Below are 12511 nucleotides of genomic sequence, written 5' to 3'. Positions count from 1 at the left end.
GGGGTAAGGAAGTCTTGGCTAGTCAGGCTGGAACCAGCCCCTCAACCACCTTTTAGCAGGAGATCAGTCAATTGGCCTTCTTCTTCTTCGTACGTTTCAGCATATTTGACTCGCAGCTTAATTGGGTTTTGGCGGTATAGACTCGGTGATGAACCTTGCCGATTGTTTTTCGATCTTTTAACATTGTCTACGTGTTTTTGAAGGTGTGGATCCCAGACAATCGAGCTATACTCGAGAGTAAATCTTATGGCAAAGTATGTGGCTTTGCGACAGGTTCAGGGCAAATTTCAGGTAACGTCTAAGGAAGCAGTGTAGAATTTGCTTTTTGGTGATCTAATTTATACGTGAGCTCCTTGTTGATCCTCAGATAATGTTACTCCTATGTATGGGGTTTTCTAGGACTTGTGAAGGATATGGCTGTCGAGCTGGTAAAATTTGAGGTTTTCTAGTTATGGTTAGGATATAGCATTTTTGGCGTTGACTCGCATGCCCCATGTGTTAGCCAGATTTCTAGTTTATTCAGGTCTTTCTGTAGGATTCATGGTCCTAGCGACTTTTCATGGTGCGTTATTAACAATCATCTGCAAATAGGCGGACCGAGGACTTGACTGAATCTGCAATGTCGTGGTGTGGCAGAGGAATGGCATGGGACCAAGGACTGTGTCCTATGGTTCATCGGAGTCGACATTTACCGGATTTGATCTCACCTTCCAAAATAACTTCCCTGCTCCTGTCTGTAAGGAAGTCCTCAAGTCAGAGGCTGATGTTACCAGTGACGCCATACTGCTCCAGTTTATGTAGGAGCTTTTATTCGGGACAGTATCGAAAGCCTTTCTTAAATCCAGGATAGTCATGTCTATATGCGTGCCAGAGTCACAGTTGGTTAGAAGGTTTGTAACGATCTTTAGTGATATTATCTATCGTGTTAAAATACGTCGAGTAATCAACATTCGATTTGTTTACGTCTGCCAATTTCTCGCTTTTGTATCAGCCACGTTCGCATGCGAAAAAAAAATCCGGGATCAAAACAATAACAATAAATGGTCTATTGCGCAATCTGCAAGGGAGACAACTTCCGACCTACAAATATGAGGTTAAGTTTGCGATGGTTCCAAAATCAAAGAGTTAACTTTGATCAACGTGATGCCCGCGATGGAAAGGCGAAAAAAGGATATTATTATTTACTAGCATTTCTTGCAGTTACTGTGCCAAGTATCTACTTCGCAATTATACAACCAATGATGAATCCGACAAAATGGCGTTAGTATTCGGACATGATGTATTTTCGGACTCAGAGTATATATTTGTCCAAATTAGTTTAAGCCAGCAGTCGCACAAATGTAAATTTAAAATAAACATATTCGTTGCCTTTATCACATTTGTATGCTTATCTGTAAATTGCAAGTATGATCTGCATATGATTGATCCATGAATCTCAACTTGACAAACCTCCTGCAGTCTTTTAAACTTTGAATTACATGGTCAGGGTCTGTTTTACTACTGCATAAATCAACCACATGATGATTGTCTTGTTTCTTAACAAAAGAACACATGTTTTGTGCTTTAAGCATTAAGTGATTTTGCTGATTAAGTGTCATTCTGCTGATCTTCTATTACCATTTAATACAATTATTGTCCCTACCGGTGAAACAGGAGGGGACTTATGGTTTGAGCTCTCTGTGTGTCTGCGAGTCTGTCACACTTTTCTGGATTTTCTGGATCCTGCGATAACTTTAAAGTTCTTGATATTTTTTCATGAAACTTGAAACATGGACAGATGGCAATATGGAGATTATGAACATCATTTGATTTTGTTCCTACGTCAAGAATTTTTGTTGACATGGCAACAAATAGACTAGAAATATTGCTGAAAATGGTAGATCCTGCGATAACTTTAAAAGTTCTAAACAGTAAAATCGAAACTAGGCAAATTTTACAGGACAGTAGGTCCTGTAAAATGGGATAAAATACAGGACCTCCTATATTTTGACAGGACCTACCAGCTACAGAATATATTAAGTAAAATAACTTGGTTTCATTGCTGGGATCAAAGTGATAATTATATAAAATGATAAATGATTAAAAAGCTATTAATTTCAAGGTCGCACATATGTATCTGACGTTATATAATAATACATGCCATACATGGTACTAGTCTTGTTTAGTTAAAACATATCAAAAAAAAGTTGAACACATGTTAACAGTAAAATATACATTTTCTCATCAATCATTCTAATTTTCCGCCGGGAATCGCTCCTTCGTAATATCTAAGAACATTTTCCAAAACGAAAGTAGCCGATACTTGTTTACTTAAGCTACCCTACCTCTATTTTTTATACCGGAAAATCGGTCCTGTAAATTTGACCGACAGGCCAGACCTAACAAAATTTTACAGGACATGTCTGTGGTTCGGCCATGTTTGGCTGAGACTGTCTTAATATTTTTTCATGAAACTTGAAACATGGATAGATGGAATTTCAAGAAATATGGAGATTATGCACGTCATTTCATTTTGTTCCTACGTCAAGAATTCTGGTTGATATGGCAACACATAGAATAGAAATATTGCTGAAAATGGTGGAGTTTCACCGGTAGGGGACCATATTGCTTGACAATAGTCTCGTTTTTCATAATATTTAAAAAGTTGTATCTAAAATCAGGTGAGTTCTTACAGATTTACTAGAGATTTCCAATTTTGATAGTCTGTATCCTACAGAGATTTACTTAAGGTTGTGACTTTCACTTGCATAGAGAACACATTGCTTTGAATATTTACTTGCACCCGGTGAAGAAAGGTCTAACAATCTTTAATTAAATAATTATTTAATTTTTAACACATGCATTTGAAAATGTAATTTAGCAAACAATGAAACACAGTCAACTAATTTATGTTAAATGAATTATTTTGAGATATGTTTTGAAACTACTTGCTACTAGTGCTGCAACAATATATCGGTATATATCGCAATACGCAATTTGATATTGTATTGCGATACGATTTTCATCATACCGGTCCGAAAATTCTACAAAAATTCATCCACATTTCGTCCAGAAAGTCCGAAATAATGATATCATTATAAGGTAATCAAAACAAATTGGTGTTCAGTAAAAATAAATTGTAACGTAAAATAGCATTCTTAAAATTATATTATATGGAGAAGCGTTGTTACATGGGAGTCCGCAAGATCTGCTTTTGCATTTAATACTGTTAAATTTAAGATGAAGCTTGTAGAAATACGTAAAAAATTATAATTATATAATCCAAATAAAAAATTGATGTCATTATAAACAGAAGTAATAATGATCATTTTTTTGTTACAGAATTATGATAAGTTATACGACAGGTTTTTTAACACCCACAATTCTTGTTTGAGTTGTTATTCTTAATGTTTAATGGGAATATCCAATGGACAAAATGGCAATACAAATATTTTATAACAAAATGCTTTGTAAAGCCAAAAAAAAAGTTAATTGTGTTTATAAAGCATTTTGTAAAAAAAGCTAGAATTGCCACTAGGATAAACTAGAACCTTGACATACAGTTTATACAAAGGTAATGTACGTGTAATTAAGTTGGTTTTGGTGATTAGCTGGCGAGTTATAATTCTGGCACAAGCTAGCAATATATTGCAATATATTGCCTTACAGGTTATTGACGTATTGTTGCAGCACTACTTGCGACTGTTTTTAGCTCACCTGAGCACAACGTGCTCATGGTGAGCTTTTGTGATCGCTTTTTGTCCGTTGTGCGGCGTCAACATTTGCCTTGTTAACTCGCTTGAGGCCACATTTATTGTCCAATCTTCATGAAATTTGGTCAGAACATTGGTTTCAATGATATCTTGGATGGGTTCGAAAATGGTTATGTTTGCTTGAAAAACATGGCTGCCAAGGGGCAGGGCATTTTTCCTTATATGGCTATAGTAAAATCTTGTTAACACTCTAGAGCCACATTTATTGTCTTATCTTCATAAAACTTGGTCATAAGATTCTATCCCAATAATATCTTGGACGATTTCGAAAATGATTGCCGGTTGGTTTGAAAAACATGGCCGCCAGAGGGCGGGGCATTTTCATATATGGCTATAGTAAAACCTTGTTAACACTCTAGAGGCCACATTTATTTTCCCAATCTTCATGAAACTTGATCAGAAGATTTGTCCCACTGATATCTTGGATGAGTTTAAAAATGGTAACCTTTGCTTGAAAACATGGCTGCCTAGGGGCGGGGCATTTTTTTCTTGTATGGCTATAATATGGCTATAGTAAAATCTCTGTTAACACTCTAGAGGCCACATTTATTGTCCAATCTTTATGAAACTTTGTCAGAAGATTCATCCCAATAATATCTTGGACTAGTTCAAAAATGATGCCGGTTGGTTGATAAAACATGGCCGCCAGGGGGCGGGGCATTTTCCTTAGTAAAATATGTTAAACAATCTAGAGGCCACATTTATTGTCCAATCTTGATGAAATATGATCAGAAAATTTGTCTAAATGATATCTTGGATGGGATCGAAAATGGTTACGTTTACTTGAAAAACATGTCTGCCAAGGGGCAGGGCATTTTCCATATATGGCTATATAAGGCTATAGTAAAATCTTGTTAACACTCTAGAGGCCACATTTATTTTCCGATCATCATAAAATTTGGTCAGAAGATTTGTCCAAATGATATCCTGGATGAGTTCGAAAATGGTTTTGGTTGCTTTAAAAACATGGCCGCCAGGGCAGGGCATTTTTTCCTTATATGGCTATATGTGGCTAAAACCTTGTTTACACTTTTGAGGCCACATTTATTGTCCAATCTTCATCAAATTTGGTCAGAAGATTGGTCTCAATAGTATCTTGAATGAGTTCGAAAATAATTATGTTTTCTTAAAAATAATGGCTTCCTAAGGGGCGGGGCATTTTTCCTTATATGGCTATAGTAAAATCTTGTTAACACTCTTAGAGGCCACATTTACTGTCCGATCTTCGTGAAACTTGGTCAGAAGATTCATCCGGATAATATCTTGGACAAGTTTAAAAATGATGCCGGTTGGTTGAAAAAAACATGGCTGCCAGGGGGCAGGGCATTTTTCCTTATATGGCTATAGTAAAACCTTGTTAACACTCTAGAGGCCACATTTATTTTCCGATCTTCGTGAAACTTGTTCAGAAGATTTCTCCCAATAATATCTTGTTATCTCAGGTGAGCGACTTTGGGCCTTTCAGGCCCTCTTGTTTGTTGGGTTTTTTGCTTGTTTTTTATCATTTATGATCAAGGCTAATCATCTAAAATAAGTCACATTTCAAAGCATTCTGAAAGACTTATGAAACTGCTTTTTTAAGCTTCAAAAGCTCATTATTTTTTCCTGTTTTTCAAACTGTAGTGTAATTAAGTCACAACTGCTCAAATGACATGTTTATAGTGTAACCAAAATGTTGACATGAGGTTTGTAAAGGTTGTTTTGTGTGACTATTTATGTTATAGGTTTCTGATTAAAAATTATGACTTTCTTAATTTATGATAATAACATACCTATTGGAATGTTGGTCTCACCAACTAACATAATGCAGTTTCATTGGCAAATTTCATGCAAGTTGCCAAAGTCCATCAGTTTGTCATGAAACTTTTAGCAGCGATATATACAATCTAATGTGTTTGATATTTGAAGAAGAACATAAATGTTCTTATGATAATTGGCTTGCCTGGCAGGCTTTTCCAAGAGAATTCCATCTTATGTATTTATTGTATCAGTTCTATTTTCCTTCCTTTAGCCCTTCTTGATCTTTGAAATGTTTCTGTTCAACAGAAAAGATTTCCAACGAGGCACGCAGAGGCATTGACAGAGAACAGATTCAACCTGGTGGTAATATTTATCAAACTATAATTAGTGAAGTAGACGATGAAACACGTAGGATAGGTTAATATATTCTCTTAAAAATAAATTGCCATGATATTGATTAAATAAGGTAGTGTAGTGTTCTTCCAGGACTTCGCAGGAATAAAAAGTGTTACATCAACATAAGCGTGTTTTTCAGTCAGGAGCAAAGTCCACAACATCTTAGGATATAAGAGCAATTTTCCATTTATCAATCTTGTGTGTGTCCATTTATTAACCAGGTTTTCCGAAGGAAAAAACTGGTTATTAGATTGGCGAATGCGGGCGGGGCTGGCTGGCTGGCTGGCTGGCGGGCTGGCTGGCTGGCGGAATAAGCTTGTCTGGGCCATAACTATGTCGTTCATTGTCAGATTTTAAAATCATTTGGCACATTTGTTCACCATCATTGGACGGTGTGTCGCGCGAAATAATTACGTCGATATCTCCAAGGTCAAGGTCACACTTTGAGTTCAAAGGTCAAAAATGGCCATAAATGAGCTTGTCCGAGCCATAACTATGTCGTTCATCGTCAGATTTTAAAATCATTTGGCACATTTGTTCACCATCATTGGACGGTGTGTCGCCGCGAAATAATTACGTCGATATCTCCAAGGTCAAGGTCACACTTTGAGTTCAAAGGTCAAAATGGCCATAAATGAGCTTGTCCTGGCCATAACTATGTCATTCATTGTGAGATTTTAAAATCATTTGGCACATTTGTTCACCATCATGGGACGGTGTGTCCCACGAAAGAATCACGTCAATATCTCCAATGTCAAGGTCGCCACGACTAAAAATAGATTTAAAAAAAAAAAAAAACTTACAAAGGGGGTTAATTTTTTTTGGTCATTTCAAAAGTTCAGTTTGAGTTTTCTCCCTTTATCAGATTTTTTTTTCACAATGAAAACCTGGTTTTGTGACAATTTTGTCCCTTGTTATATTTATTATAATGAAATAGCAAATAACCTAGGAGAAAAATGAGTAATATCTATATATATTTTTCCACAAATAATTTGATGTTTTTGTATTGTATCAATTATTTGTGTTGAAAACATATAGAAATAAATGAATAAAATGAATAAAAAACATGCATGAGCACACTGCCCTTATGATGAGTTTTTGTTATTGTCTTTAGGCAGTCGTGCAATGGAAAGATTTATCTTATGAGCACTATATTGATCACAGTTATTTCCCAATTTTCATGAAACATGGGTCAGAAGTTCCCAATGATATCTTGGCTGAGTTTGAAACTGGGTCGTATGTAATAAAAAAAAAGGTCATTAGCTTGTGAACACTTTGGAGGCAACATTCATGTATCATATGTTGTTGAAAACAAGTTCAAGTTAAAGAAAAGGCTGGTAAGCACGGTATTGGCCAAAATTATTGCCCAAATCTTCATGACACATGAAGTCCAAATGATATCTGGCTAATCTCATTTTTTACTGTTTCACAAAAGTAAAAGAACTGTTAAAATTGCAGATCTACTAATCATTGTTTCAGGCATGGACATGTGGAGTGATCCGTTTAAGAAGAAACCCAAGTCACAGTGATGGAATGGTGTACGTGTTGTGTTGTTGACTTTTACCACTCGCCTGAGGGTACACTCTTGTAGTTGCTGGTGTGTTGTGTCACAGACATTGGTTTGAATCCTTCTGCTGGACAGTGGTCACAATAGACTGAGATATGTCTGACGGAATGTTCATGACTTGAATTAAAATACAAAGTTAAATTCAGGTTGTTTACATCACCTGGATTGCTCATAGTGTACATATGCTGGGAAACCCTCAACATTTGATAAAATTTCATTAATGTATGGTAACAATGATAATCTCTTAATTTTTATGCCCTTGGTAGCGTGGCATAAAGCAGTTGAACTGTCCGTCAGTATGTCGGTCTGTCTGTCGGTCTGAAAACTTTAATGGCCATAACTTTTTCAATATTGAAGATTGCAACTTTATATTTGGCATGCATGTTCATCTCACGGAGCTGCACATTTTGAGTGGTGAAAGGTGAAGTTCAAGGTCATCCTTTAAGGACAGACGCCATATATTTGACATTTGACCTTGAAGTATGACCTTGACCTTTCACCACTCAAAATGTTCAGCTCCATGAGATACACATGCATGCCAAATATCAAGTTGCTATCTTCAATATTGAAAAAGTTATGGCCAACGTTAAAGTTTTCGGACGGACAGATGCCATATATTTGACATTTGACCTTAAAGGATGACCTTGAACTTGAAAACTTTAACATTGGCCATAACTTTTTCAATATTGAAGATAGCAACTTGATATTTGGCATGCATGTGCATCTAATTCAGCTGCACATTTTGAGTGGTGAAAGGTGAAGGTCAAGGTCATCCTTCAAGGTCAAGGTCAAATTTTGCAATATTGAAGATAGCTAATCGATATTTGGCATTGATGCATATATAATCGAGCTGCACATTTTGAGTGGTGAAAGGTCAAGGTTAAGGTCAATGGTCAAATTTTGCAATATTGAAGATAGCAACTCGATATTTGGCATAGATGCCTATCTCATGGAGCTGCACATTTTGAAAGGTGAAATGTCAAGGTCAATTTCATCCTTCAAGGTCAAATGTCAAATATATGGCATCTGTACGTCCGAAAACTTTAACATTGGCCATAACTTTTTCAATATTGAAGATAGCAACTTGATATTTGGCATGCATGTGCATCTCATGGAGCTGCACATTTTGAGTGGTGAACGGTCAATGGTCAAATTTTGCAATATTGAAGATAGCAACTTGATATTTGGTATTCATGCATATCTCATGGAGCTGCACATTTTGAAAGGTGAAATGTCAAGGTCATCCTTCAAGGTCAAAGGTTAGGGTCAAAGGTCAATTTTTGCAATATTGAAGATAGCAACTCGATATTTTGCATACATGCATATCTCATGGAGCTGCACATTTTGAAAGGTGAAATGTCAAGGTCATCCTTCAAGGTCAAACGTCAAATACTAGTATATGGCTTCAAAGCGAGCAGTAGGGGGGCATTGTGTTTCACGAACACAGCTTTTGTTTAACATTGTTATCCACATTTCCAATAACACATAAATTTATAAATAATGCTTTGTTGTGTACTAAAAAATAGAATTTAACTGTTATTTTTACAGCAATGATACATAGTATTACAATGTTTTCCCAAACTACCAGCTTTGTAATGGTCGCATAGATTTCATAAATATAAATCTTCCTATTTCAGTCATACATTTGTATCAGGTACCTTTTGCATGTAGCAATTTGCTGGCATACAATTAAATTTTCTGGGAGCATTCAGATATATTACGGTAATTATATTGGGTGTCCCAGCATGTAGCAAAAGTACAGCACTAGTTATGTGTGTTGTGTTATTTTTTTTAGGTAATTTGTATCCATCAGGATTAAAACAAGAATAACAGGCAGTTAAATTAACAAACGTTTTAATAGTTATACAATATATTATTTTCAAACAAATTCGTAGTAAATAGTTTATATGTGAATATGAAATTTATGATTTTGTTAATGCTATTTATGTAAATAAATTATTAATTTATACATGTGTTATGACTGGATAGTTTTCGTTTAAATACTGATACAAATAATGTTCATACATTGTCAAATGTATCTGTACACCATCTTACATCTTCAGTATGCAATCTCACAGGGTAAACATTTTGTAACATTTTTAAAGTGCACATTGGCATCAAGTTGGTCATGGTGTCCTGATCACATTTTACTCTGTAGATTGGTCTATGACGTTGACAGTGTCACTTCTTCCCATAACAAATAGTTTATTGTTGGCTGAGTGGATGTCAAATGGCTCAAAGGATGTCTGGATGAGGTCAATTCGCTCACCTGCTGCATTCAGACAGATAATGTTGGACTGGGTAGTGACGTACACGCCACCTGTAGCGTCTGATGTGATGGCACCTAGCAGGAACTTCTCTTGATTGCTCTGCTTGAAACTCTGTGTGAATACTAGCTCACCAGCTGTAAAGTGTTTGAGTGAACATTTCAACTTATCTTCAAACTAATGTGTATTTTTAAGTTTATGAGGGAACATTTTAAATTACTAGTATGTTGACACTAATGTGTTTATGGTAACTGGAAACCAATATACTACCTGACCAGTTAAAACTCAAATACAGATGATTGAAAAACGAAACGCCTATTTACATGCTCTATCTTACAATTGTAATGTGTGTTTAATATCTGATGAACAATTTATGTATCATATGATCATTTTAAGTGATTTAATTCAGATGATTAAATCAATCTGTGTGTGTCTACCTGGCAGTAGACAGCAGAGGTCTGATAATACCCACCAGGTGTTTAATAGTATATCATACCTTCCTTGTATTAAACAGTATTTTGTTTGTTGTTGGATTTTCTACACTATTTCAGTCATATCACGAAGGTTAGTTAAAAACTGGTTAGCAGATCGCCAGAATAAAGTGCAATTATGCCAGTGACTGACAACTGCCCTATCTGAATCAGTGGATGCGGGATAATGGCCTTAGAAATGGTTATTGAACAATCCTTTCACAATTTATGTAGCCTGCCTGGGGATCAAACCTGCGATCCTCGTATATATGTACAGCTCTCATCCGACAGCTAGTCAGCCAGACTTAAGCACAGGTCAAATCATACCTACCAGATGTCAAAACAGTAGAGGTCTAATAATACCTACCAGGTGTTAAACAGTAGAGGTCTTATCATACCTACCAGGTGCTTAACAATAGAGGTCTGTTCATACCTACCAGGTGATAAACAGTAGAGGTCTGTTCATACCTACCAGGTGTTAAACAGTAGAGGTCTAATCATACCTACCAGATGTTAAACAGAAGAAATCTTATCATACTTTACATGTAAAACAAAATGTAAAATAAAACAGGTCTGATAATTACTTCCAGGTGTTAGTAGAGGTCTTATCAAATCTACCAGGTGTTAAACAATCTAGGTCTAATCATACAAACATGTACCAGGTTTTTAACAGTACAGGTCTGATCATACCTACCAGGTGTAAAACAGTAGAGGTCTGATCATATCTACCTGGTCTTAAACAGAAGAGTAAATTGCTTACCAGGTGATAAACAGTAGAGGTGTGCTCATGCCTACCAGGTGGTAAACCGAATAGGTCTTACAATACTTACCAGGTGTTAAACAGTAGAGATCTGATCATACCTACCAGATGTTAAACAGTAGAGATCTGATCATACCTACCAGGTGTTAAACAGTAGAGGTCTGGTCATACCTCCCAGGTGTAAACAGTAGAGGTCTGATCATACCTAGTAGGTGTAAACAGTTGAGGTCTGATCATATCTACCAGGTGTAAACAGTAGAGGTCTGATCATATCTACCAGGTGTTTAACAGTAGAGATCTGATCATACCTACCAGGTGTTAAACAGTAGAGGTCTGATCATATCTACCAGGTGTTAAACAGTAGAGGTCTGATCATATCTACCAGGTGTTAAACAGTAGTGGTCTGATCATATCTACCAGGTGTTTAACAGTAGAGATCTGATCATACCTACCAGGTGTTAAACAGTAGAGATCTGATCATACCTACCAGGTGTTAAACAGTAGAGGTCTGATCATATCTACCAGGTGTTAAACAGTAGAGATCTGATCATACCTACCAGGTGTTAAACAGTAGAGGTCTGATCATACCTACCAGGTGTTAAACAGTAGAGGTCTGATCATATCTACCAGGTGTTAAACAGTAGAGGTCTGATCATATCTACCAGGTGTTTAACAGTAGAGATCTGATCATACCTACCAGGTGTTAAACAGTAGAGGTCTGATCATATCTACCAGGTGTTAAACAGTAGAGGTCTGATCATATCTACCAGGTGTTAAACAGTAGTGGTCTGATCATATCTACCAGGTGTTTAACAGTAGAGATCTGATCATACCTACCAGGTGTTAAACAGTAGAGATCTGATCATACCTACCAGGTGTTAAACAGCAGAGGTCTGATCATATCTACCAGGTGTTAAACAGTAGAGGTCTGATCATACCTACCACGTGTATAACAATAGAGGTCTGACAATACTTACCAGGTGTTAAACAGTAGAGGTCTGATCATATCTACCAGGTGTTAAACAGTAGAGGTCTGATCATATCTACCAGGTGATAAACAGTAGAGGTCTGATCATACCTACCAGGTGTTAAACAGTAGAGGTCTAATCATACCTACCAGATGTTAAACAGTAGTGGTCTGATCATATCTACCAGGTGTTTAACAGTAGAGATCTGATCATACCTACCAGGTGTTAAACAGTAGAGATCTGATCATATCCACCAGGTGTTAAACAGCAGAGGTCTGATCATATCCACCAGGTGTTAAACAGTAGAGGTCTGATCATACCTACCACGTGTATAACAATAGAGGTCTGACAATACTTACCAGGTGTTAAACAGTAGAGGTCTGATCATACCTACCAGGTGTATAACAATAGAGGTCTGACAATACTTACCAGGTGTTAAACAGTAGAGGTCTGATCGCTCTGCGAGAAATATCCGCTTTAATGCTGGACAATAATGAATGTATGTGTTTGACGTCAAATTAATTCCACTCGGTAACGCAAGTACCTGCATAAAACAATGAAAAGAAGTTCAAACGTGCTCTTCACTCAAAT

The 12511-nt window shown here is 36.5% G+C and overlaps 1 protein-coding gene and 2 long non-coding RNA genes across 12 annotated transcripts in view; 2 read left to right on the top strand and 1 right to left on the bottom strand.

Moving 5' to 3' along the window:
• LOC127879121 (uncharacterized) overlaps positions 1 to 12511 on the top strand; it is a 135677-nt gene that overhangs the window by 21726 nt on the left and 101440 nt on the right. The gene's annotated exons all lie outside the window — the stretch shown is intronic.
• Positions 1 to 12511, bottom strand: part of LOC127879108 (uncharacterized) — a 34042-nt gene that overhangs the window by 13464 nt on the left and 8067 nt on the right. For 4 of the 10 annotated variants that reach the window (XM_052425773.1, XM_052425772.1, XM_052425767.1 and 1 more), the window contains 2 exons: positions 12350 to 12464; positions 9293 to 9859 (listed from right to left, as the gene is read on the bottom strand). The exons of 4 other annotated variants lie outside the window; for them this stretch is intronic. In XM_052425773.1, the coding sequence (XP_052281733.1) occupies positions 9603 to 9859; positions 12350 to 12464 (372 nt within the window). In that variant the 3' untranslated portion in view covers positions 9293 to 9602. Of the gene's footprint in view, positions 1 to 9292; positions 9860 to 12349; positions 12465 to 12511 lie in introns of those variants that run through there. 2 more of the 10 variants (XM_052425769.1, XM_052425775.1) reach the window with 2 other exon arrangements.
• Positions 1070 to 9424, top strand: LOC127879122 (uncharacterized). Its single transcript, XR_008048915.1, has 3 exons — positions 1070 to 1260; positions 5799 to 5855; positions 7368 to 9424. It is a non-coding gene; the product is annotated as an uncharacterized LOC127879122 (long non-coding RNA).

This window comes from Dreissena polymorpha, chromosome 4 (genome assembly GCF_020536995.1).
Source record: "Dreissena polymorpha isolate Duluth1 chromosome 4, UMN_Dpol_1.0, whole genome shotgun sequence".
Classification (NCBI taxonomy): domain Eukaryota; kingdom Metazoa; phylum Mollusca; class Bivalvia; order Myida; family Dreissenidae; genus Dreissena; species Dreissena polymorpha.
This window is presented reverse-complemented; position numbering and strand designations above follow the sequence as displayed.